The sequence below is a fragment of the Apis cerana genome, linkage group LG5 (assembly GCF_029169275.1).
Source record: "Apis cerana isolate GH-2021 linkage group LG5, AcerK_1.0, whole genome shotgun sequence".
NCBI lineage: Eukaryota > Metazoa > Arthropoda > Insecta > Hymenoptera > Apidae > Apis > Apis cerana.
Window position 1 is genome coordinate 7,150,678 of NC_083856.1, and position 27,577 is coordinate 7,178,254.

General features: G+C 36.5%; 1 protein-coding gene and 2 long non-coding RNA genes across 12 annotated transcripts in view; 2 read left to right on the top strand and 1 right to left on the bottom strand.

Moving 5' to 3' along the window:
* The first annotated feature begins 1,565 nt into the window (after positions 1-1,565).
* Positions 1,566-6,653, top strand: LOC107997596 (uncharacterized). 3 transcript variants are annotated; one of them, XR_009829684.1, is made up of 5 exons: positions 1,566-1,919; positions 2,259-2,609; positions 2,869-3,156; positions 3,357-3,757; positions 4,316-6,653. It is a non-coding gene; the product is annotated as an uncharacterized LOC107997596 (long non-coding RNA). The 3 variants fall into 3 exon arrangements; XR_009829685.1 differs by having other exon boundaries at positions 1,580-1,919; positions 2,259-2,413; XR_009829683.1 differs by lacking the exon at positions 3,357-3,757 and having other exon boundaries at positions 1,580-1,919.
* Positions 6,654-9,892: 3,239 nt separating this feature from the next.
* Positions 9,893-27,577, bottom strand: part of LOC107997651 (homeobox protein SIX1) — a 37,366-nt gene continuing 19,681 nt past the window's right edge. For 2 of the 5 annotated variants that reach the window (XM_062074807.1, XM_017056406.3), the window contains exons 4-5: positions 17,455-17,806; positions 9,893-16,530 (exon numbers count right to left, since the gene is read on the bottom strand). In XM_062074807.1, coding sequence (XP_061930791.1) covers positions 16,249-16,530; positions 17,455-17,806 — 634 coding nt within the window. In that variant the 3' untranslated portion in view covers positions 9,893-16,248. Of the gene's footprint in view, positions 16,531-17,181; positions 17,256-17,337; positions 17,807-27,577 lie in introns of all 5 variants that reach the window. The other 3 variants (XM_017056405.3, XM_017056404.3, XM_017056407.3) reach the window with 2 other exon arrangements.
* LOC107997653 (uncharacterized) lies at positions 18,810-23,160 on the top strand. Of its 4 annotated transcripts, XR_001766055.3 has the most exons (4): positions 18,810-21,510; positions 21,694-22,213; positions 22,336-22,474; positions 22,550-23,160. It is a non-coding gene; the product is annotated as an uncharacterized LOC107997653 (long non-coding RNA). The 4 variants fall into 4 exon arrangements; XR_009829682.1 differs by having other exon boundaries at positions 18,812-22,213; positions 22,336-22,470; XR_001766051.3 differs by having other exon boundaries at positions 18,813-22,213.

A 27,577-nucleotide genomic window follows, 5' to 3' on the forward strand; every position in this document is an offset into this window, starting at 1 on the left:
TTTCGATATTGAATCTCTCCAACCATAATCATATTACAAAGTTGTCCTTTCCACGATACCGCTTGCAACGGTGAAGCTGCGGCTGTCCGCTGCACCGCTTAATTCCTGTCTAGAATTACAAGCAGCCAACGATCAACTCCACAGTCGCTCACCTGACACTGTAACTCACATACTCTCCTATTTCTATGCAGGCTAAATTTTATTCCGTTAAAATGTTCACGTATTTAAAATGTTCACGTATTTAAAATGTTCACAATTCAATTTTTAAAATTATTTAATTGTTTAAAATTAAAATCAATAAATAAACACTTTTCAACAACACCTTTTGCAAATTCAAATCACATCACTAACACAAATAAAATGAAAAATTTTTCTTTTTCACTTCAACCATCTAACATTATTTTAAATACATGTTATTTAATTTTAAAATTGATTCATTTTAATTAATTTTTTAAATTCTTCTTAAAAAGTTTTTTAATCTTTTCTTTACACTTTTAACAATATAAGAATTAATACTTTTATGTATTATAAAAAAAAAATGCCAAGTTTCTTCTATTATCCAACATAATCTCATCAAAAAAAGAAAGAAAGAAAAAGAAGAGAAAAGAGTTATCATAACGAAATTATGTTTGCATAGTCACCTAATCCTATAAATTTCACCCCAGGAAACTGGCGCACGCGTATCAACCCCCATAGCGTATTCTTTCTTCGTGTTTCATTGGTCGACCGACTGGCCAATCGTCTGCACAAATTCCATGGTGTCATTGTACTGAAAAGAGGACGAGATCTTCGACATATGTTTGGTGGGCTCGAGGTAGGGAATTTCTATGGAGCGTTGAATGAAATTAGGGTAGATGCGGCACACTATATACAACGATACAGGGAATTAAGAGAATGGTCGTTTATACGTCTAACATTCAATTCTCAATCATTTGAATAAAATTAAAGTAATCCTTTATTTGAAACTCAATTCTAAGATAAGAATTCAAATAATTCAATAAAAAATTCAATAAAACAATTTTGCAATCAGTTGCATCTTAATCTAAAACTCTAATTTCATAAAAAACAATTAATGACTGTGAATATCGTAACATTCTCATCTCTAAAAGTTTAAAATCTATTCTAATTTATCTCACTTAAATCATAATCAATTTTACAATAAAATTTAATACTCAAGCCACTCACATTTATACGATAAGTCGTAATTTTCCTCTATTAGATCAAACTATTGAAATTGTTTACAGATCCGTTGACATATCGTATCAGCCAAATATAGATCGGTCCCATGGGCGTTCGATGGGACCACATTACCTCTGTCACGTGTCGATCCATGGAGAAATTCGATTCATAAACGTCAAACACGTGCTATAGATTTCACTAGACGGCCATTGTATCGGTTTCTCTGTGGTGTCGGTGACAATTTCTGACTACGTCGATAATAGCGAACCGAATGATAGAATAGATATTTCTATGACTATGAAAGATGGCGCACAACAGCAGACGTGTACTATATAATAGTTCGAAAACGCTTCCAGCTTAACGTTCTATCTTCGATACGATCGGTAGTTACTTAGCACTTCTCTGACGCTCGTTCGATCGTTATCGTCGCTTGCGAACCGGCCCTGCCCCCCTCGTTGGCCCGTTAAATTTATTGCGGGCCCCTGCGGAAAAGAGGCTGACGGCCCATCTGCATTCCCCTTTCTTTCTCTTTTCCCCCTATCCTCCTGCACTTCTTTTCTTTCATCTCTAGTTGAAATGTGTTATACATACGATAATTCTGGGAGAGATGGACGACGGAAACGTTTCGAATTTAAATATTTTGCGAATATTTTAGTAACTTATATAGTAATTATTGGCAATCTTTTTTGACATATGTAATTTGTCATAATGCAATATATATCTTTAGAAGCAAGTGAGAAGTAAGTGAGAATTTTAGGTTATGGTTTGTATCTCATTTATTGTTACAAAAATTTCTCTATCAATAATAATCAATTATTAATATTTGTATATCAATATCTATTAAGAATTCTACTTTGATGTGAAATGAAGTACGATATAGAAATAGAAATAGAATTTGAAATACAATGTTCTTTTTAATTATGTAATCCATGAAGAAATAACGAGAGTAAACAATCAATCAAAAAATTTATTATATTCGTTATTTTTATATCAAAAATATATCTTATAACACATGATTTTGTTTCTCTCGAAAAGTTTTTAATTTTACGAACTAATTCTATATCAATACAATATTTCAGGTATAACAATAATTTTCGGTGAATTTAGAATCTAGAAATTCGGGAACGACCGTTCTAAGAATTTTAAGGTTTTTGAATTTTTCATTTTTGAAGACGAGAGATTATTGCTGGACGTCGACCGTCTGGACCATTTACATTTTTACATATTAACCAAGGTTGATCATAGTTCAGGATAAAATGTTTGTGAGGTTAAGCTAAAATTGAGTTGAAAAAAATATTATTAAAAAACCTGATAAATATTCAATCCAAGAAATATGAAAGACAATCAAAGAAAAATTAATTGCAATAATATAATATAACATCATTCAATGTTTGAAAATAAGGCAAAATTGGAAAATTTTTATAAAAAAGGTTAGAATTAATTTAATATAATATATCTATTTGTTTTCTATGTAAAGTAAATGTAAAGTAACTCTAAATATAGAGAAACTATTTCAATAAAAGTAACAATAAATAAAGTTAATTATTAATATTTTTAAAATGATTTTTTAACAATAATATAAAAATTCTCCAATCCTAAATTGTTTTTACATTTATCAAATACAGTTAATTAAATATTAAGTATACACAAATCTTCACATTTTAATTTCTTTTTTAATTATTATCTAAGATATATGATTGGCGAAACTATCGAAAGAAAAGCAAAGACCTGTCGAGGTCCAATTATTCGCGAGATTCGGTTACGAGAAGTAACGTCACGCGTCAAGTCAGGATGAGAGAGCAGCACGAGGGGACCTAGGAGCGTCGACACCATGGAGGAGAGGGAGGATGTAAGGTGACACCTCTGGGACAGGTCTGGCTTCCCGTCAAGAGCCCGTCCGAGATAATCATATTCATAATTCGCGAGTTCGCGGAACGTGCACCCGCGTCGTGCAAGAAAAGGACATTGTGGCGAAAGGTGACAGGTTATTTTTATTTTAACCCTAGAAAAATTTGCCTTATAATGTATATCTTTTCTCTTTTTCTCCCTTTCTCTCTCTGGTATTAGAATAATCGATGATAATCAACGATCGTTATTATCAATCATTTTCTACATCGAGGAAATTATATTTACAATTATACTTTCTCCTTTTCTGACATAGATTCTTCCTGTTTCAGCATTTGAAAAAAATTATATGAATAAATAATTGTTTCATTGGATGAAATGAAAAATTGAAAATGAATGAGAATAAAACAAATCTATATCACAAGACAAATAATCAAACATATGTACAAATAATCAATTTCACTAAAAACTAAGAACAAAACAAAAGTTAATCTATTTTCTATGGAATAAGAACAAAGATATAAATAGAGAGAAATTAGAAAGAGACACGCGTGACCGTGATCCTCTGTACACGCAGTTATGGGCACGCTTAAAGGTCCCGACTGCGTGTGGGTCCGCGGATACGAGGACGTGTGGATGTCCAGGCGGGGCCCTGGCCCTGCTTGTAACCCGACACCAAAAGCTTTGGCTCCCCTCTCTGCGCCAACATCCAGCGCACAGAGTGAGACACAGAGTATGTCAGGCCCCCTTCGGTCCATTCGTTCATTCGTTCGTTCACTGCGATCCTCACGACCCAAAACTAAATCATAACCGTATTATGCGGACCGACAATAGGACCGCTCGCTATACACCGAGAAGCCGCCTCTAATCCGCCACTCCGTCGACATCTTGCTCCCGATGCTCCCATCTTTCCCTTTCTCCCTTTTATTTTTTCTTCTTTTTTTTTCTGTCTCTATCCCTTTTCATCGTTCTGTACCACTTCCCTTCCTGGTGTTCCTTTCTTTTCTTTCCATCTTTTTTTTTGTTTCTCTTGTTCTTCTTTGTGGAAGAATAGCATTGTCTTATCATCCGGCTTCTACAATTCTTTCAACGTTTCAATATTGCTTCTTAAGAAAAGTATTTTTATGCATTTTGATATTGATTACTGTATAATTTCCAAATTATATTTTCATTCTTTTCTCTCTTTAATCTTTTTCACAGCTAACAATTCTTTTCTCAATTCTTTTTTAAACCTTTCCATAACTGAATCTTTCTAAAATTCCCCCTCTAATCTGTGTATTCTCTTTTGCAGCAAGACCCCCGAGAACGAAAAGGACTGGTTGATAGTCGGAATTAAGCGATCTGACAAATTGCCGGGCAAAGGGTAAAGACGATCGGCTTGAAACGCGAATCAAGATAACCAACACACGCGCACACCAATCCCACCTTTGGAACTACACGACATCAGGGTTCACCACTTCAAACCTGCCCACCTACGATTTTCCAGAAAGATTCCCGTTGAATCTTGGATATTCTATGAAGTCGCGGCTGGTTACAAAAAAAGAGGGTGGTCGCGATTTATCTCGACCTCGAGGTCCGCTCGAGCTTTGCATCGCGGTTAAAACGTCGGGGACGGAATTTAAATTTCACAAATTAGTCCGTCCATTACACCCTCGGTGTAATCAGGTCGGATGATCTCGCCCCACCAAGTTAGAGGTTTCGCTCTTCCACCTCCTTTGCCTCATTCCTCAGCATCCTCTCTGCCTCCGAGAGAAGCCTCGTCCACACGAGGTGGACGCAGTTCCTGGAAAGCGTGGGTGCCTCTTCCAGGCAGACAGGATCAGGATCTGGGCCCTCACAAATCATAACGCGGATGCACTAGAGATCCCGTATGGAGATCCCTTACTGCTCTTCTTCTTTCTTCTCGCGCGTGTTCTCTTATTCCGAATATCTGCGCTCTCGAAAAGAAATTTCGAATGACGATCAATTGCCAAAAGATATTTTCTATCGATTTTCGATAAAACTTTGCTCGAGTTTCTTGTTCCAGGAAGTATTTTTAATGGAAATTTGTGTTCAATTAAAAGTTGATTAGAAGTTGATTTTATCGATTTTCGATAAAACTTTGCTTGAGAGTCTTGTTCTAGAAAATATCTTTTATAAGTTTTAGTGGAAATTTGTGTTCAATTAGAAGTCGATTAATTATTTAATTAGTATAGACAATTAGTTGTTCCAATTAATATCCATATTTTTTCTCATTTAAAAATATAAAATTAATTGAATATTAATTAATTAATTCCATTGGAATTATAAATCCAATTCAAAATTGATATTGTATTTTAAATACTGCATAAAAGAATTAAAATCATTTAATTCTTTAAATTCTTAAATCTTACATTACCCATTTATTTTTATTCAAAGAAGCATAATTTATCATAGATACAATTTTATTCTTCATTTTTTTTTAATTTTCTAAATTTTCTTTATTCATTAATTTCTTTCTATATTCCAAAATATCTAGATTTATTTAAAAAGAATCATTTTTATGCAGTCACAGAATCATCAATATCCAATACTTGATCTTTGTCAGGATTTACGCACTAGCCGTTATCGAGCATTCGTTGATGAAACAAGAAGAAGAATCATACATAAGGGGTGGGAGGAGTATGTATACGTGTATGTATAGGTGGAGGAAGGTTGTTCGTGATCGTTTCTAATGGGCAAGGATTTTCTTACACACAAAAGCCAGTGAAGAGAGTGACTGATCGTCGCAAGCACCGCGAATAAATTACGTGGCAGCCTATGCGGCTGCATAAATTAATTTCAGCCGGTCTGCCCATAAATATTCCCCCCTTCGAAATCGTTCTCCCACCTCGAAAAGCGGTGCGTTCGTCTAAGCAACACCGTGCCGAGACGATTCTCGTCGTGTCTCGTAATTTACACCGATGCCCTGGTTAAATGCCGATCTAACGCATCCGCCGCCTCCTGATCCGGATAACGTCCGTGGAATATCAATGGGATCTGATCGACGCGTTTTCGATTGCCACCTAGGATGATCCTACCGTGATTTATTTATCGAGATTTAAGATTAGAGATTTAAGGAACGTTCCCTGTTCTTGCTGTTTTATATTATTTTAAATTGTAAATTTAGTTTACGAGAGTATATACGTACTTAAATGTTTCATGAGGAGAAGATTTCTGACTTGCTTTTTGCTGTAAATTATTAGAAAAATTGCAAATTAATAGATGCATGTAATTATTTTATAAGTGACCAAGTTTTGGATTAACAAAATTAAGGATATTTGTTGTGTAGCATTGATAGTCTGATAAGAATATAGATTAAAATGAAATGATTAAAATTTTTTCAAACGACATCTATCAATTTTTATTTTAATTCATTTTTTTTCTCTTTTGTTTTATAATTATTTATAAGTATAGTATAGAATCTTTTCAAATTCTACGCACTTAAATATTCCGATTTATAACTTAAAAGGGATAACGTTGCAAATTCATGATATTTTCATCGATTTGAACGAACATTAGAGGCGATCTCCTGTCAATGTGTAATTTCGAGGAGCACCACGAACAGGCATCGTTAATTTCCGCATAACGATTCGCAGGGTGGCGCAACGTTCACAAGCTATTGTTAGCGGCCAGATGTAACGTATAGGGGCCGGTGGTGCATTGCGATTCACCTTCGTTCGTGCTTGAATGCGCCATCATTATCGGCGCGTAATGACTGCATTGTAACGCCGTCAAACTTATTATCCGCTTCCACCACCGGCGTTCGCCATTTACACGTGTATAAAGGGATCCTCTTCCGTGATCCCTCTTCCGAAATTTCTTCACAATTTTCTGCAGACAAATAATAATAATAGGGCGTTTAAAGCACCTGCCTATTGTCTTTTGTATTTTTCACTTTCAGCAATGAATTTTGTTCATGAGGAAAAATGAAAGGACTTTTAATACATTTGTAAATTTTAATTTGTCCACTTTTTTCTGAAAATTGTTAATTGTTAATCATATGATGAAGAAATAAGATCCTATCTGCATAGATCTTATTTAATATAGAAAGAATGATGATTTCCTTATTTTCAATTATATTAACTTATTTTTTTTCTACTTTAGAGAATTTTGATGAAGTAATTTTTAAAGGATGTTGAAAAAAGCGTACTCAGGACAAGTGTATTTGATCGTTGAAAAGGTGAATCGGATCCCGGTGTCGTTTCCCTTTCTCTGTTGACGTGTCGAGCTAACAAGTAGCCATTGTGAACTCCCGTGTCAAGATGCTACTTGACGTTGTACTCCTGAACGGACCCTCTTCACAGACAGTTTTGCTTTTTATAAAGCTCACGAACCTTTACCTCTTCATAAACCAGTGATACTCACAAGATATAAAATATTTTTCACCTCTTTTGGTTTCATTTCGTTTTCAACGATTAGAATATAATATAACAATTTTGACATTCTATTGATATTTATATCACTGATGATAAGATAATTATTTTATAATCTACAATAATACTTCTTTAACTTGTCAGGATTTTCGTTTATCGATTAGTCATCGCCATATCTACTATTTTTTGAAACAAAAAAAAATATAAATTTCAATAATTAAAATATTTACTAGCGCACAATAAAAAATAATGAAGTACTCATTTCTTTAAAATATACTTTAAAATATACTCTTCAATAAATAATCACGTTATAATTAATCATCATCCAACGTTATTATCAATACAATTACAAATACCAGTGTCAAAATACCATCAATAAATATTTTTCACACTTTTCATTTTTATCTTCCGCCCCAATTCCCAATCCCAAAGTTGAATTCCCTAACCAACCAACAACCCCTCTACAACTTATAATTATCAAATTATCCTCGTGCAATCGTGCACGCGTCACCAAGTAATCTATCCATCCATCTTAAAACCTTGCTGCTGAGTACCACTGATAGATTCTATGTATAGAAACCACATGTCCGCATATGTATACACACACGTACACATCTATACAACAGACACCCATACAGAGAGCCGAGAAGAGGCACTACGATGGTATATACCTCTGTGGGGTCCGTGGGCTTAACTTTACGATCTCTTGAAATCCCTTCGGGGCTTATGGGGTCCCACTACGAGGCTAATAGAACCGAAATTATAACAGGCCGATGAGCATGCGTCGACTGCTCTTATTCCGCCCCGCTGACGGATCGAAGAAAAGACCAGTCGTCGAGGAAGAGGGAGGCGAGGCGGCTGAAATCGGGGAGAGAACGCTCGAGAGCGTGCCCAGTCCCAGGGAGCCGATTAAAGGATCTTTCGATGCTTTTTAGGACCTCTTAAAAAACCATCTTGACGAATTCTGAAAGCTAAACGCGATTTAGGAAGAAATTATCTTGAGGAGAGAGAGAGGAGAGGGATGATAAAAATATATTGGAGAGATTTTGATCTTGGATGGAAGGTATCGAGTTGATTAGCTTCAGACTTCTTTGTATTTCCACTTTACTATATTTTACATTCAATGTTGAATTGTAAAAAAGTAAAGCGATTATTTCTCATGTGGAGAGTATTATGTTGCATTGGCTGATGTATAAAAAAAGAAAGAAAGAAAAGTGGAACTGTATAATATTGCTAGAATATAAAAGTTATAATGAAAACAGAATTTTATAATGTTCTACATAAGAATAAAAACAATGTACCTTGTACTTTCCTAAAGAGATTTATATTTTTCACCCTTGTTTGCAATGTCAATCTTGTCAGATTCTCGGAATCTCGATCTCCGGATACGACAGACAGGAGATGTGTAGCGGGGCACAAAGAAATTGGGGTCACGTGGAAGCGCACGGCCAGATGCTCTTTTTCAGGATCGACGGCGATCTTCAAGATAGACCAAGATCCCCATCGGACAATGTTACGCGATCGAACGTAACAATATCGATACAAAGAGCAGACCGCTCTTATCTGCCATCGACGATCACCGATATTGTTAATAGAACTGGACCGATGCTCGTTTTGAAGTAATTACTACGTATCGTTCAACGATCTTTTCGACGAAGCTGTTTGCAGGTAGTTGCGGGCTTTCCTCTTTTTCCTTCCTTGCCAACTTTCTCAGGCGAGAAAGTTTTCCTTTCTTCTTTCTTGCACGTTTTTTTAGAAGAAAAATTATCTTTGATTGTTTCCTCAAATTTTTTATATATTTTTTTTCTTTTTTTTTTTTTTTTTTAATTTTAACAAACTTGAGAAAAATCTTCTCTAACATTAGAAAAAATAGATGACTCACGATATGGTTCTTTTTTGTACTCTTAAATATATTTGTCTTTTACGATCAGTATCTGTTATAAATTAATGTAAACCATAAGTAGCATAAGAGAAGAATTCGATAACAAATCTTTACACGATATGTATCTGAAAAAAATAAATCACTGCTCTCAATAACGAATTTAATTTAACATTTAATTAGCGCAGAAATGTTTACAGGATAATACATCATGTAAAGGAATTACCCACATGTGTATGTATATATATATATATATATATATATATATATATATATATATATATATGTGTGTGTGTGTATGTGTATGTAAATATATATGTGTGTATATATATATATATGTACACATATACTATATTTATACATATATACATATATACTATATATATACATATATATATATATATATAATATTTTCCTTTTATTTTAAATAACATCAACTTCGCGATTACAGTTCGATCGTACATCGTGTGATCTCTTTTTACTTAATCTATTCGTACCTTTCTGATTTCATTCTCATTCACACATTACCTACGCAAAATCATTCTCTCTTTCTTTCTTTCTCTCTCTCTCTCTCTCTCTCTCTCTCTCTCTCTCTCTCTCTTTCTCTCTTTCATTCTTTCGTTACAATATTTTTTCTCACATTTTTCTTTAGATTTTCTCATCCGTCTCTCTCTCTCTCTCTCTCACTCGCACATACTCGCATTCTTAGCAATTTGTCTTAGTTAGTTGTGCAACGTTAAACTTGTCCGCTAAAATACACGAATGAGAACTTCTGGGAAGAACTGTCGGTTATTAATAATCGTCCTTGCGTCATAAAACATTTTATCGAAAAACCGGTACAATATCTCTTCTACGCGTGTATTCCTCCTCCTCCTCCTCCTCTTCTTCTTCTTCTTCTTCCTGTATGCTACAGTTACCCTTTGTAAATTATGGATCTATTTAGATTTGTGCTAAGATTTGGTCCAAGTGACCAATACAAATCGAGGAAGAAAACTTTGAAATATGTTTGAAATTTATACATTATTTCGATTTGACGATATTGTTATATAAATACTTTTTTCAACGTTTGGCAAGTTTTAATGCGATCATTTCTAAAATTGAATCTAATGATTTGGATTTAATTTGTGGCGCTTTGTTCGTTTAATGTTTCATTTTCATTTTTTTTTCCCCCCCCTTTTTCTTTTCTTTAGATCAATTTGTGGAATTTATAATTATTATACGTGCAATATTAGTGATTTTGAAAGATTTTCTTTTTCGTTTAAAGGCCAAGATGTCCCATCGTTCTGGGAGCAGATGATCCGCGCGACAAGCGATTCTTATCTAATTATATCCGCGGGAGATTCATCGGCAGCCTTGGCCCGGTAAAGTGACAAAACGTCTCTAAAAGTTAAAAGAGCCAACTCTGTGAACGTCGAAACGAACGTAATAAATGAACGATCATACGTTTCGAGTTTACCATGTACATACAATGGTTACAAAAAATCTGCACACGATCTATTCATTATAACATTGTACATTAATCATAAATAAATCGAAATATACATTATTTTAGCGGTTTCATGTAACAATAAAAATTTGATGATGATACGAAAATGAAATCTAAAAAATGGGATACATGCAAATATTTTTAACCGCTACATATTTTTTAAAAAATTATTAATTGAACCAAAATAAAAGAAAATTCATTCAACAGAAAAAAAAATTCATTACTTTCTCTTCAAATTACAAATTTCACGATTCGTGCAAACGAAAAGTGTCTCGTAATAAAAAATATTAAATAATCATTATAACATCGTTGATCGAGAATAATAATAAAATATAATAAAAATAAATCCTTGATCGAAAGTATAAAAATATATATATATATGTACACATTATATATATTTCTATTGGAAATTTGATCGAAATTTATAATAAAAGCCATGATCGAATATAAAAGGTGCCGCTTGTTCGTTCACAGCGTTTTCAAACAAACGTTTCCCTCGAACGGAAACGATTTCCCCGGAAGTTGGAAAAAAAAAAAAAAAAAAAGAAAAAAAAGAGAAGAAATCTTTCGGTTGAATCCGCGCTTGTGTGCATTTTCGTAATGTATCGCGAATGGTGTGTGCACCCCGAATGACGATGAGTATACGCGCGTGTATATCGTACAAAGCGTAGATTGTGCGTGAATCGAAAACACGAAAACGGTTCGGCTCGTCGGCGGACTACAGAAATCTCGAAAAGGGAACGGATGTCGATATAATCGAGGAACAGAGCGACAGGCTTGTGTTCTGATATTCGTTCCATTCTGGCCATTCCATTTTGTGCGAAAATGAAATTATTAAATCGATTCTTGCGTCTTCATCATCTTAAGTTTACATCTAAATTCATATCTTTCATAATAAATAATTTACTTGGATCTGTAAAATAAAAATAAAAACATGTGTATTTGATTAAAACTCCTAATACAATTCTGGGATACACGATACGTAAAAATACACGATATTATAAAAATTAGAGTGAAAACTGTTCCATCCAATGGAAAATTAATTTAGCAAGCAATGCATTAAAATATTGAATTTCTAATTGTACAATAATTGAGAGAAAATTCAATGGAAAGGTAAAAATAATATAATAATTTACATTAAAATACATTAGATTCGATAGATTCGATTAAAAAAGAAAAAATAAAAGTAAAAACGATCAGAAAAGGAGAATTTTGATTCTCTACCAGTCGCGATGTTCTCGTATATATCGGGTGGCGCGAATATTTGATAGTGTTGATCGATCAATCAATTAAGTCTGGACAAATTTAAAGTATCGATAAAAAAAAGCAAATGATTATCAATAATACTTAAAAGCGCCTCTTTCACTCTTTTTCTTTCCCTCGTTCAAAGTCTTCCCTCTTTCTATCTCTCCACTGTTTCTCTTACCCTGTTTCGTCCCGACGACTTCTTTCTAAAAGGGAAAAATCCTTTCCCCTGATCATCATCCTAGATAAGAATCTTACAAGGCAATGTTGCAGCCAACGCGATAGATAGTGCATTCCCAACATCTGCGCGAGAGATGTCCCTTAAATAGAGAACCGATAAAACTCTCACTTTTATTTCTCATTCTCTTCTTCCCCGTGGTGTGTATGTGTGTGTGTATGTGTGTGTGTGTACGTAAACTTTGTCACTTCCACGATTATAACTCATTCTCGCTTCATTTCTCCGTTTTCGTTCCAGCTACACACTATTTTTCAATTCTTTTGCCAAGCATCTCTCACTCGTATCACAATCATTCCTTATCGTTTATACTCTATCACATTCTCATTCTCTCTCTTTTTCTCTCTTTTTACTTTTGTTTCTCGCACTCGAAGTTTTCGCTCTTCTTTTTCTCTTATGTACAGACTGCGAACTGCGAATAAATGATAAGTTACGGCCTAACTTACGCTACGACAGTGTTTTTTTATCTTATACCGGGTGTTTCTTTTCAAAGGAAAAAGCAAAACCCGAAGGCTCTTGTTTTTCTCGTTTGATTTATATATAATGTCAGGCTGGTTTGGTTTCGTGTACACCGATTGTTCAGTTCGAGATAGATTTTAACAACTTGGATAACTAACTTGGATTTGGAATATAAAAATAAAAGAATTTAACGAGTATATTAAAATGTAGTTTAAAATGTAGTTTTGAAAATTGTATTCGGAAAATATGACTTTCTTTGGTGTTGATTACTCGTAAAATAAATAAGACTTGACACGCATTTCCCTTTTTTCTTTTATGCACGCTTCCACGATATATAAAATGAATAAATATTCCAGTATTTGAAATCATTTACGAATAATTAAAATTTAAAATTGGAAATTTTTTAAAAAAATAAAATTATCCCTTTTTTCATAAATCCCTTTCCGAATTAAAAAGTTGATTTTAACGAATCACAGTTCTTCGTCGATCATTCACATCACCGTATTTTCTCCATCTCGCTAAAATAATATTCGCGATTTATTTTACATAAAATAAATATTCACAAAAAATAATCCTAACGATATAAAATTCGCCGGAAATATTCGATATATTTCAATAATTTTTAAAAAACTTTGAAACTTTGTTGGACCATTTCCCAGCGATTTAAGAATTCTAATTAAACCACTCGGGTTCCTTGCGCCCAGAAATAATCCTCCTTACTAATTTCTGTCAACGACACGATTCATAACGCACAAGGTAGAGCACGACCTAACAAACAGACGCACATTTATTTTACATTTATTTTACAAAATAACTCGAGGATAATCCTGAACCATCTAATCTTCACCGGAAATAATTGACACACGTTAACTTGCGACAAACATCTCGTAGACATTCTAATTCACCTCTAATTCAACGATCCCCCCAATTAAACCGCATCCAATTGTCATTATCCAGAAACTCGTAGCAATATCTGTCAACGACACGATTCATAACACGAGATAGCACACGAGCGGAGGGGAGGAAGGGATGCAAGGGGGCAGAGAAGAGCGGTGTTGTGAAAAGGTGTTGCTGATTCTATTTGCGATGAAAAGATTGGCACTCGGCAATTGGCTGGCAGGAAACAGCTGCTCCGCCTACCGCTCGCGCTGCCTTGGTCACGCTAATTTGCATACCGTTTGGATTTGCACCGTAAGTGCACACGCATCTAGCCGTCTATAAACAGCCGTGACACGCGTGTACCAATTAAAATGATCATTTTTCACCGTGGCTCGATGAAGAGATACCTTTACGAGAGTGAAACCGACCAACGTTTATGCTCCCCTTATTCTCCGTTTTTCCTTTCCCCCCAACCACGGTGTTTTACGTACGAGGCTGAATTGAACACGTTGTACACGAACAAAACAGCAAGATCGCGAACCGATAGAAACGAGACGTTTGGTGTGAGCCATAAATAAGGGCAGGTTTCTCGAATAATCGCGTATTCAGGGAGTGAAATTGAATCGTGAGTTTGAGCCTGATTCGCGAAAAACACCCGGTACTCGCCTAGCTTTAGACGAGATTAACTTAATCTTCTCTCGAATGCGTGTGTATGATAATTGTGTGTGCGTCTGCGTGTACGTGTAATATGACTTACGTGTAAGTTTACGTGTAAATGTATGTGTGTGTATGTGTGTGTAAGTAAAGATGTAAAGTGTGTGTATTATCTACATATGTACACAGGACAAACACAGAAGCGTACGGTGTGAGAGGATCGGTGTGGTGAAGAGCGTGTGTGGTTCGTTATAGCGACGTTAATTAATTAGCGGGTGGCTGAGATCCGTACACGCCTCAGGGATCATCCTTGAAGATCTTGGATCCGCACGGTGATGCTGAATCTTTGAAACAACATCTCCATCTTCCACAGGGAAGGGGAGTAATCGGTGTTTCGAGGACTTCGACTTTTTCCCCTTCCTTTCGATTTGCTGACGAAAGAAACAATTAACGTTATTACCACGTATTTTCGTTAGTTTATTAGAAAAATGAACGTTAAATCACGTTTTCCTTTTCTCCTTGCGGGAAAGTTTATATTTTATAGGAATAAAATTGGAAACTCGAGTCGAGATACGTTTGATTAATGGCAGTGTGAATCAAAGATCGTTTAAAGTTTTAATTTTCTGCGCACAAAATATTTCCAATGTAATGTAGAAGGCATTAAACGATTCGAGTTTTTCTATCATTGAAATTTAATTTAAATATTCGTTCAATAAAATAAAAGGAAAATACCTTTTTCCTTTTTTAAAAACCGAATCGAATATGAAACACCATCATCCAATTACGAAAGACTTTAGATTAATCGAAGATTATAACACACGGCGTTCGTCGAGATCCAGGAAGATTCTGAGGCTTGTACCATCTAAGCCGGACTACTGGTAACCGTAAATAACGTGTGTTTCTCTTACATCTCAGGACCTAGGTACGGGCGGTACGCTACGAGATTAGAATGGGTATAATAGAGGATTGGTTGTTGAATTCGCGAAAAAGAAAAAAGAGAATAATGTAATATACGGCGTATGTGTATCTAAAAGTGTATAACAACAACTTTGTGTCTTGCGTCGAGTCGCGATTGCGATATGGGATAATAAGGAAAAAGAAAATGCTAATATGTCTTTTGCTATTTTCACGCCGGAAGCGTTCCCCCGCTGCCTCGATTTTCCTCCTTTTTTCTATTATTCCTGGTTATATTATATATATATACCGTGTATCGTTCCTTTCTAAAAAAATTAGAAGGGCAATATTCGTGGCCGGTTATGTATACTTGTGTGTGTGTTTTTGTGTGTGTGTGTGTGCGGGCAAGCGAACTTTCCCTTTTCTTCTCTCTTCGAAAATGACGGTTAAGACTGGAGCGTTGTGTCGCGATCAAAAAGTCGAGGCATGATGTGGTCGCTTCGGTTCCAGGATCTTTCAAAATCTGGCAAAAATCTTCTCTTTATCCGAACTCCAAACGTTCCGCAAACGTCCCTAGAAACCTTCCTTAGAAGAAAATTCGGGGAGGATTTCGTTCGGCGTTATATTACATTCGAGATGCTTCCGTGGTACACGATTTCACCAATTTCCAATCTCCGTTCGACGCCACGAAAAATCGTAACTGATGTCGCCTGATAATGTATACACCTAGTATTACAATCCTCGAGTACGGAAGAGTTCGTTCGTTCGATTCGAGAACGTTTTCGATCGAGTATTATTAATGGTACGATCACAAAAAAAAGCGAGAAAACGTTCCCCCTAATTTACTAACTCTTGCAGACTCTTCGAGTCGAGTATAACCTGGACGAGTCCAAATGTCCAGACGTGTCTCGAAAATAATACGCTTTCCTCTCTTATATTCTCACAGGCGTAATTTCGTAGTCAGATTCCTTGCGAATCAAAAGAAAAGAAAAAAAAAAAAAAGAAAAAAAAGAAAAAGAAAAAAAAGTTTCTTCCTTCGTTTCCACGTATTCTTCTTTTTTCGTTCCTTTCTTTAAGTTTTTTCTTGATTTCTCTTGCTCTGACCGCTCGGAGCCCAGGGTCACAACGAGTGATAATCGCCTAACACCAACCCGTTGTGAAAACTACCGTGCGACGTAGACATCCCCATGGAGCCCATTCCCTGATACGCGCCCATTCCAATCCCGTTCATCGACATAGTGTTCATCGTGTTCACGCTTTGCATCGTGTTCGGGAGCATGGTCGATGGACCCATCGGGCTCAGCCCGCCCATGGAAGGAGCTATAGCACCCATCTGCATCGACGTGGCTGTGTGCGGGAGCGACTTTTGTAGATCCGCCGAGGTCGGTGTGATTAGGTAATCCTGGAACAAAGGAATACAAACACGTTTTCACCGGTGCGGGAATTAATAATTTCCTTTTTTTTCTTCTTCCTTTCTCTTAAATTCGTAGCATAAATTTTAAAAAGGAAGGCTCCTTTTTAGCCGCACTTTTATCATCGAGCAGACATTTAACTTTGCGTAGAGTTTATCTATGAAGTGATCGTTACCTGTGGACCTATGTGATCCAATCGTTGAATAGCATTACTTCCGATTAATTAATTAATTAAACACTTGTTAATAGTTTCACTCGATGTCAATTTTTGTTAAATTGAATTAATAAGACAAAGTCAATCGTGTTATCATTCCCACAAATTATCACGTTTAATCGGTTAAAAATTTCTTCGTAAACGTCAAACACAATTATCCAGCTTACCTGACACTCTTGCATCACGTACTTAAATCTTGATGATCACGGTAATGTAAGTCCGTTCATTATGATATTTCCGATTCATTTAATTACACAAATATAATCGATAAGCAATTTACAATTCTTCAAATTTTGACTTACATCGCTGTGATCCTTAAAAAATCTTATCACACCGGTGCACACAAACTCGATTAAATTTCAGGTAACAAAAAGAAGAGAGAGAAAAAAAAAAGAAAGAAAAGAAACATCAAATCGTTATAAATTACTTCTCGAAAGTCTGAGAATCCATTCGAATTCACAACATCTTTCTTCGCCATAAGAGTAATCCCTCTTTTCCCTGCTAAAAAAAAAAAAAGAAAAGAAAGAAAAAAGAACTGAAGGAGGGGAAAATAAACGGAAGCGCACGAAACATTTCACTATACCTGTGGACCATAGTATTGCATATAGTCCAACTGGCTCTTCTGCTGGGCGCAGCTGGGTGGCGGTGGTGGCAAGGTCGCCGTGGGATGTACCAAGCCATGAGTACCGTGAGCACCGACCTGGAGATGGTGTTGCAACTGGTGATGAAGGTTTCGTTTGTCGTCGCCGCTCTCGCTTCCGGTATCGTGGTGCTGCATGTGGTGCGTCGGCGTGTGAGGATGACTCAAGGTCGAGCCGTGGCCTTGGTGGTACGAGTGAGGGCTGGACACCGAGACCGGAGGAGGAAGTTGATACATGCCCGATGTCTGTTGGTGATCCACCATCTGTTGCTGTTGCTGTTGTTGCTGAACAACGCAAGAGGACGGCTGTTGTTGCTGCTGCTGGCTCACCGCTTGTCTCTTCGTGTCGTCCCCACTTTCGCTGCTCGAATCACCTAGTCCTCCGCCATGAGTCTTGTCTTCCCGTTGCCCACTGAAACGAGAATAAAAGAAAAGACGTGGTTGGGCGATTTTTAGTAATTTCCAAATTGATTCAAATAAAATTTACTTCCATCGCGAGTTTGCATGTAAATATATATTTAATCCAACAATTTTTATCAACTTTGGAATTTATAATCGTTATAAACTTCTAAATTCTATTGTATATCGATATGCTTCAATAGTTAAATTATATTAAATATCAAGAATCTACAACAATCCTCCTTCTACTCGTATAGATTCCATTCCTTATCTACTCAACAAATTACCTATCTCGTTAGTCGATAGATACAATACTCCAACACATATACCGTTCATACCAGTCACATGCCAATTAATATTCCCAATCGATTCCAAACCTAATCTATTTGCATTCTCTTCCCACTTCCTTTACACATTTCCTTCAAACAACCTATATATACCTACATATATATATATACCTACACCACGACACGAAAACCCTCCTTGCTCGAGTCTAATACAATTGCAGGCAAAAAGGGCCGGCCAGTGATCGGCCAGGGTTTCGAGAAGCGGAAGAGGATAAGGGCTGCGCGAAATAACGTCGGTTAAGATAATACCGGCGTCGATGCGTAAACTTGCATGAAGAGGGTACCGCTTCTCCCTAGGTGAATTAAGGGTGGAAGAGCCGTTACGAACAGGGAGAGAAACGAGTAAAATCGACGGACAAATAGAAATATAAAGCGAATGGTAGAAAAAGAGAAGGAAGGATAGAAAGATAATAAAAGAGAGGGAGGGGAGTCGAACTACTCTCGACGTCTCGTAAACTCAATTTAGCAGGCTGGACCTCCTCGAAGCCGAAGCACGTGGGACCTATCGGGCTCTTGTGCCTCGCGCTCCGGACTTCTTTCTCCATAACCTTTCTCTCCCTCCATCATTGGCTCCCTCTTCGTCACGCCTGCTACACTCTCTATATCCAGGTACGAGCAATCGTTAAGCGCTTGTTTTACAAGTCGTTTAGACGTGGCCGCCGCGATACGGCACTGTCTTCTCAGGCGCGCAAGTGCCACGACACTTGTCTACGGGGTGTTTTCGAGAACCGGTCCCTCGAGTTGGCACACGGCCGCACGCCTCTCGCTACCGAACTGATAACGGACGTCGTTTTACATCGGTTTCTTCTATTCCTTTTATCGCGGTAACCCTTCTCAATTCCAAGTTTTGTTACGTGTCGGTCAAAAGTTCGGAATCGATTCGAATCGTCCAGTCTTTGTCTTCTTGCTTTACTTCGTGGTAAAAATATAATTTCTTCAAGCATAGGTTCAGTCTTGGAATATTTTTATACATCAAATCTGTTATCTGGAAAGTAAAATTAATTCGATATCCAAGCGAGAAACACAAATTTGCAAACATCTATAAATCTTATCTATGATGCATCGATGGAGGATAGGGGAATAAAATATCTTTCGAATCGCGAAATTATCGCCTACCATAGAAGATCCCATACTAATCACGGGGAAAAAATAGGAAGAATCTAAAAAAGGAAAGAAACCCGAGGACAGATTTCTTCTCGACTACGTCTCGGCCAAGACGAAGCCAACGATAAATCCGTTCGGCAGGTGAAAATCTCATTGGCCGTTCGAGAGTTGCAGGGGAGAGTCCGAGTTCTGGTCCTCGACAAGAATTATTTCCACGAGACGCGATGCAACACGGATCCCACACGTGAAACGGCGTGGTTTCGAAGCAAGGGACAAGAGGATCAAGCTTGTTTCCACCGGTACTTTTCGTGCCACCCGTTGCATGCCTGGGTCTATAACCCCAGACGAGGTGTCCCCAGGTATGCCTTATCCGAGCCGAGATCAAGCAGTAAATTTATCCGCGTTGCACGCCGCGCGCGTTCTCTGCGACAGAGAACGGAATCCTTTCGGGCATTATTATTTTCATTAGGATTTGTGACTCATCGCGTGCACGGGACATTTATTTGGCGGACTCGTTCGCAGCGACACCTATAACCGTAGCCATTCTCTCGCGCTCATCTCCCACTCATTCAATCCATGCGCGTTTTCCTTTTTTGCTATTTTAATTTATCGTCATGATTGTTTGTTATTTATTTTTGCTGTTGATAAGTACAATTTTGGATGCAAAAATAATCTCGGAATGATTTTTTATATAATGAGTAAATCTAAGGAATTTTTCTCATTGACGCGCGATATTGCTGATCTGTCTAAACGAAATATATCGTACACGGATATTTAGAATTAAAATAATATTATGAAAATAATTAGAGATATAACTTTAAGATTCTAAAATTGTAGGGAATTTTGAAAAATGAGATTTGATAACTGATCAAGGAAATGAAAAGATTCGAAAAAAAATAGAAGATGGGCGGATAATTTTTATTGCTATTATTTTTAATCATTTTCTCGATTCAAAAAATGTGACACGGTGCCAAAAACAACATTGAAATGGCGAAAAGACGTGCCATGCGATTTTATGGCATCAGCGTGGTCTCGCCGTTTTAAACGGCGCTGAGATAATGATCGAAGGCGCGGCACGTTTTATTAATCGACTAGTTCGTAAATAAGGTTTACTTTGAAATTCCGTAGCAAGGTTCTCCCACCCTAATCGCGCCAAGATCGATTCGTTTGGATTTTAGAAACGAAAAAGACCAGAAACAATTTCACGATGGGATCGTGAGAAGATTCTATCTTCCAAAAGAAACAACGTTCCTGTTCTTAAGGTTATCTCCTAACCTATAGAATTCTTTAATAATTCAACCAATTTCGACGTTAAAAATGTTGAACCCTGCATATTAATCAAATGACAAACGTAAAAAAAAAACATGAAAAATACCAATATATAAAAGAAAAAATCAATGGATAAGAAAAAAAAGAAAATTTGATATATAAATGTCTATATGCCGCGATACTATCAAATAATTCGTATTACGCATGCGCACTATTTCTATCGAAAAAGATCACCGTGTCATGGCGGGGTGAATTTATTAAAGAAAAACGTGATTACCATGTACCGCGCGCCACGAACCCTGACCCCACTCGTTTGCGAGGGGGCGATATCGTGTGGTGGCTCGAATAAAGTGTGCGACAACGCAGGGGCGACAGAGTCGATATAATCCGATTTTACGAGGCGGCCCACGAGAGAAAAAGATTCAACCGGCTGAACAGAGAAAGTCCACGAAGAAGGTGCGACAAAGAGGGCGAGAAAGTAGGGAGATCCTATCTCGACCCCGTGCTGCTCTCTCCCGAGCGATATAAACTTAGACGCGAATTAGTGGAATCGCGCAAGCCGATACCATCTCATTTCGGCCGGCTGGCGAATAACCACCATAGGAAATTTATCGGGAAATTAAATTACGAATTATGCTAATCCAACCGAATAGCCGCTCACCTCTCTCTTTTTCTCTCCCTTTCTTCATCTCCGTAAGAATGAACACGACCAGTGAAGACGACGATGTTGTTCGATTCGTACTGACAGATATGATCGGTCCATCGGTTCTAACCAACGATGCGACTTTTGTTTATAATATATTTCATACGGTTTTCGAATTACACGCGAGATGTCGTGCGTGACAGTGCCACCCACTCGCCATCATTGGCCGCCAATTGGAATATCTTTTTCTCATTGTCGACGATAAAAGACGATGCTTGCATGTAATGCAATAAAATGGATTAAAACAAACAATGGAATATATCTGGTTATTTGAAGAGTGTTATTAATTTCAGTGTAAGTACACCGGACGATTCGTAGTCTACAAAATGTCTATGGTTTGTAGGTATTTCGTTATTCATCGTACATAACCTCGTTCGACTTCGTCGTCTCTTTCTTATTTAAAGTTTATTGTGCATAATTTTAACCAATGACAAGATTGTCATACTATTTCTTACTCGTTAATCTGATTGCCAACAGTGTTTTTTTAACCATCTATTCGAGTTTATAAGATAGCAAGGAATTTTGAGGGCGTGAGATGTAATGCCACGTTTCCAATGGTCGTCAGCGTGGCGTCTTGCATGAGACACGCGTAGACAGACTGTATATCTTTGTCTTAAGTTGGAGAAGGATGGGGTTAAAGAAGAAAGAGCAAAAGACACGAGAAGTGGCCAGTGGAAAGCCGACTAAAACCCGAGCCAAGAGATCTGAGATTTCGACTTCTATTCTGGTCGGAGATGCGATCCGATTGCGCTCGACGTCGCGTTAGAAACGCGAGACAATATTATTAGACACGTTGGAAAAACGGAGAAAAAGAAAAAACAATTTCTAACAAACTTACCGACATTAACGACATAGATCATACAACTCAATTAACAATGAAGCTGGAAATTTAATAATATCAGAAGGAATATCTTACGATTCACATTTTATGTTATTTTATTATTCCCAGTAATAAAAAAACATATTGTTTTAAGGAAAACTATAAAATCTTTCTCGAGTAAGTACTAACAGATCGTAATAATTATTTGGCATCATAAATTCTATTGCATAAGTTTGATTTTTATCTCGAATTTTCACGAGATTATCCACGAATTAAAAGGACACGTTATTATCCCTCAGGAGGAGAGCTCTTTCAAATACAAAAGATGAATACTTCAGGATTACTTTGAACACCGTCAAAAAGGCAGGAAGGCAAGCTTTTCTCCGCGGACGAAGAAGCATTTCATGGATGTGAAGAGAGCAAATTGAAAATCGGTTGGTCAGTTTGTCGGCAAGCAGAGAGATTTTCCCAAGTACACAGAGAAAAGGGAAGTCTATCGCTATTCTCTCACAGTTTCTCTCTACTCTTTAGATCCAGTCTGCTCGGCAGGTGAGCACGTTGAGGAAGAAGCGTTGAGAGAAGAAGGGACTTCACCGGCAGCTGATTCCATAAGCAGATAGGAAAGAATTTCTTCGGCCTAAAATAATGGGGATGCAGCCTACCGTGTACACACCGCCTCTGTTTACAAACTTTGGCTCGCCTCTCTTTTCCTCCACGGTCAGCTGAAACGCATCCACCTTTTTTTTTTCTACCTGCTCTTTCTCTACCTCTTTGCAAATATACCAATCGCGCAATTTTAAAGGAAAAATATCCTCCATGAATTGTAACTTGTACTGTTTTCTTTTTAAGGATATAATAATAATATGTATGAAAAATAATACCTATATACTGATTGTGAGAAAGTTACTTTTACGATATTGTATGAAACAATACCTATTATCAATATTTTTAAACAACTTTTAATAATTATTAAATTTAATGACAAATAATATGTAATCAGAATTGTTGTATCGATATATTTAAAAATTAATTATTTCGATAACGTTAATAAATGTGAAGAAACAAGTGTAAAAGAATAAAAGTGTAAGAATAAATCAAGAATTATCTTCCTGATTTAATTTATAGTCAACAATTCACACTTTGATTTTAAAGTTAATACCATTGATTGACCGATAATTCATTGAATGCGTGATAGAGCGATAACATCGCTACAGGTAAACTCAGAAGTTCTCATTCGAATAACAGGGATGAAGCGTTAAAACGCTTTCGATGTTTTGAAATTCTTTAATCCGGATTATGTTGAACCTGCCACTAGTTTTCTTCGATCTATAAAGAGCGGTTGCTCAAGCGAACGGATATATCTGTCTATTCTTCAACTTCTTTCTAGGGGTGACACAGAGTATTATTGAAGGCGGAATCTCGAATGAAACTTTTGTACCACACCCGAGATGGTTGGGGTTAATGATCATGTCAATGAGCGGTTGATCGATTCCATCGCGTGAAACAGATTTAATCTTGCCAAAGATACCGCGACGGAACACCCAGTGAGCGTCCTTTATTTTATTAAAAAATATGCAAATCGATCACGTGTGAGAGATGAAGACTCTAGATAGGCACCTAGAAGTAATTTATCTGTAGATTTATGACGACGATTAATTCTTTTCTTTTTTTCACAATGATACATTAGTGATTTATTGACTTTTATCTTGCAGACAACTCTCCAAGCAATTGGTTGTCTATAAATCATGCAGAAATTAAATTATGTATAAAATATTGTTTAATAGTATATGAAATTTTAAAATATAAAAATATAATATTTCAGGAAATATTTCAGTGAATACAAAATTTTCATTATATATATAAATCATTATGTTATTTAAACAACAAGAAATCTGTTTTACAAGTTTCAATTAAAACCATTCTCATTTAACAAAATTTAGTAGATGTAACAAGTGTAACAATTAATCTCAATTGATATCGGCAAGAATTCTCGGCTTGTCTTCCCGATTGAACATACTAATTCGAAAATGTCATTGAAAACGGAATCCTTCGCGTATCCAGTGAGATTAATGACGTGATAATTACGAATGTAGCAAATGCAACGCATGGATAACAAAACGAAAGACGAATAGCCGACGAATTTCGAGTGGAAGAGTTATCGACCCCTAAGTGTCAGTCGCATCGAAATTTGCAATGAATGGTACTTTATTCCAAATGATCGGCTTGTTTCCACATAGAAATCGGACAGAAGAATGTTCTTGTACGTTGCTTGCCAAAAATTTTGTGTTTTCATGCCAAATCTTATATACAATCTAATGTCATAAGAAAGAACGATGACAAATGTTTAATCGTAAATTTTGGAGAATTCACATGTGAATTCTATTAATCTTCCAATGCGCATGCGCATGCATATATGTTCAGTAATCATGCGCATGCGCAAATATAATTTATTCAGTAGTTCGATACAGTGCAATGGTGTGACATTATCGCTTGACATCATAAAATATTTTTTAATTTTAAATCTATTAAATAAGAATTTTGTTTACATTTCTCTTTATTTAACTAATTATTTACTATAAATCTATGATCTCTGTAAAACATCGATGCAATAAAATCCGTGATTAAAAACTGTCACGATAAATTACAATTAAGTAGAAATAGCAATGCTTTAGCTTTGATAGGCATGCGCCGTACGATGACTACTAATTACAAATGAGTCTTTTATTTCGAAGCGCGGGAAGTTATGAAATGATAAAGTTATATTTTATGTTTTCTCTTAACCGAGAATATAGAAAATAAAATATCACAACAAATCGTTAAAAATTCTTTATAAACTCTTAACCCTTTATGAATCATGCCTTAATTTAGAATGTGAAATAGTTGGCATCGGACAAATAATCGTATTTCGAAATTTCATGAAATTTCTGAAATATCGTGATATATTGTTAATTTATGTTACCTTATTTATAATTTATTTATTATTTTTCAATGATATTTTTCAATCTTTTATTATTCTTATTACATATCATATCTATAAAAAGAAATGAAACGAATTGCATAAATTGTCGAAAAAAAAAAGATTCATTTGTAATTCAAGTATTTCACATCTATCAGTATATTATATAAAATATTGATTACAAAACAATTCTATTTCTCTATTCCCTTGATTTCCGATCTTGTTTGACGTAAAGGAAAAGAACGCAATATTTCTATCTTTACAAGGTGAAACTTTAGCACGAATAACGCACAAGGGGAGAGGAGGTGTGTACACCATACCACGAAGATCGAAACTTCTTGACGTACTTACATAAGTTGTGTTCCAAGCTGAGGAGTAACTCGATACCGTTTAAGGGAATGTGTACGTGTACCATTGTATATGTAGATACGTCACACGAAAATGCTTCCGTGTGGGATGCTACCACGAATTGGAGAGAAAAAAGAAAAAACGGATATAGACGTCGAATTTATTCAACCGAAACAGAACGAGAAATTTTTTCAGTTAACAACTGCGACAGAGAGCAGTTCTTCTAAGCAAAGAGATGTTCCAAAAGTTCGTTTAAAATGACGTTTAAATATTTTTATTTATATAAGATTTTATATTTATTCGTCATCCTATAAGATAAAAATAGATTATTTTATTTTAAATTATTATTACTTTTAAATAATAGATATTTTTACTCGTGATAATTGAACAGAAACAGTTCTCCAAAACAAACGAGAAATCATAGTGTCAAAATAATCGTTGTAGTAACGAAGAAAAAGGATGATCGAGTAAAGAAAATGGAAACTAGCCGTTTCAAGAGCTACATGGTCAATTACAACTGGTGGCTATTAAAATCACGTGATCATCCCAGGGATGTATTTTCGGACGTGAGAGAAAAAAAAACAAGGGAAAAGCAAAACATTGGCTAAGCTTCCTAGAAACCAAGTGTCGCAACGAACAATGAAATTCAAATGTAGCATGCAAGCAACAGCCAGGCAGTTTAACAATAAAAGTAACATTAATAGAAAAGCCTGCCAGTTTCTCTGATATTCGGTATGTTCTCTCTTTTCGATCTACCAATCCGTTCAGGATCGTTTATGTTTTACTACATCGTCGAACGTAGAACAAAAACACAGGGAGATTGATTTAATCTGTTTAGACCTCGTCTTATTATGCAACCAGTTATACGGATGGAGATTCGAAGAAATCGTTCGACAATCAAATCTATGATATGCATTTCCAAATATCTTTTCAATTCGATTACTAAAATTCTTCTGTTTCTTATTTCTTTAAACAAGGTCGAAATTCCTACAAGATAAGATAACCTATATCATCTAATTATATATCGAACCGGATTTACAAGAATTATTTTATCCTTCTTCTTTCTCAAGTCCTGCTTCTAACGGAATTTGCTTTTTTATAATGGAAATTTTCACGCATCATTGATTCTCAATTTTTCTTATTATTACATTTTTTAGCTTCTTTCTCCAGATTAAGCACACTTATAATGCATATTATTACAGGTGCGCAAGTTACTAGAAGACTAGAAAACATGTTCCCAATTTAAATTTAACGATTTATCGTATTTCTAATCATTCGCCAGATCTGAAGAAAACTGAACTTTGCCGCCACAATCTTCCAAAGCACATGTACGCAAGGCGCACACAGTGCATTCTGGGAATGCGTGCATGAATGAATGCCCCCTCTGTCGCCTGCGAGAGAGTCGACAGAAGGAAACGAGCGAGGGAAGCTCGTTGAGAGAAGGGGAGGAGAAAAGAAGAAGAGCACGAGGAGAAGGAGGAGGAGGAGGAGGAGGAAGAAGAAAAGGAGGAGGAACACGCGCCCTGAAGAAAGAGAGAGCGGAGAGAGGATTGTTCTTTTTCAAACGACAGCGGAGAGCAGCGGACGGTGACGTGTACGCGACGAGGCGGGCCCTTTTTGGCCCTTACGTGGCCATATGTGGCCCCTTCTTCCCTCGGCCTGTCAGATTTGACGTGGTCCTTCTTTAGAAGCGGTTTTTCACCGAGAGGGGCCCCTAACCCGCCTTTTTTGTCCGCGTGTGCCCGAAAATGGCTGAGGCGACCCAACATGGCCGCCCCTTCGCTCTCTCTTCGGCGAAAAAGGGTTCGAACCCCGGCTCCCTGGTAAAAGCTTCGCCGTATCAAACTCTCGTCCTTTTCTCGCTTTTTCAAACGCATCCTTTGTGCAGTTTGATAGCTCGAATCAAGAAGTATTCTTCGGCCGACCTTCCTCTACAATTGGAACCACGGTTTCTCCGCTCCTCCTTCTTCGCAGGCAGAAAGAAGGAAATTTACCTTTCGATTGTCTTTCCAGGGCACGGAGAAAGGGAAGATTGCTCGTTTGTTCGGAGATAACTTCGGTTCGTCGATTTGGACACCTGTTGGATTTTTGTGGGAACTTTTTTGAAAATTCTCTTTCGACGATAGAGTTTTGTTTCTTACAGGGATGCGTAAAAAGACACGTTTTGCTATTTCTTGCTGAATTAATTAAAAATTCTACCGTAAAAAGAATAGCACTATAGAAAGATGAAAAAATTA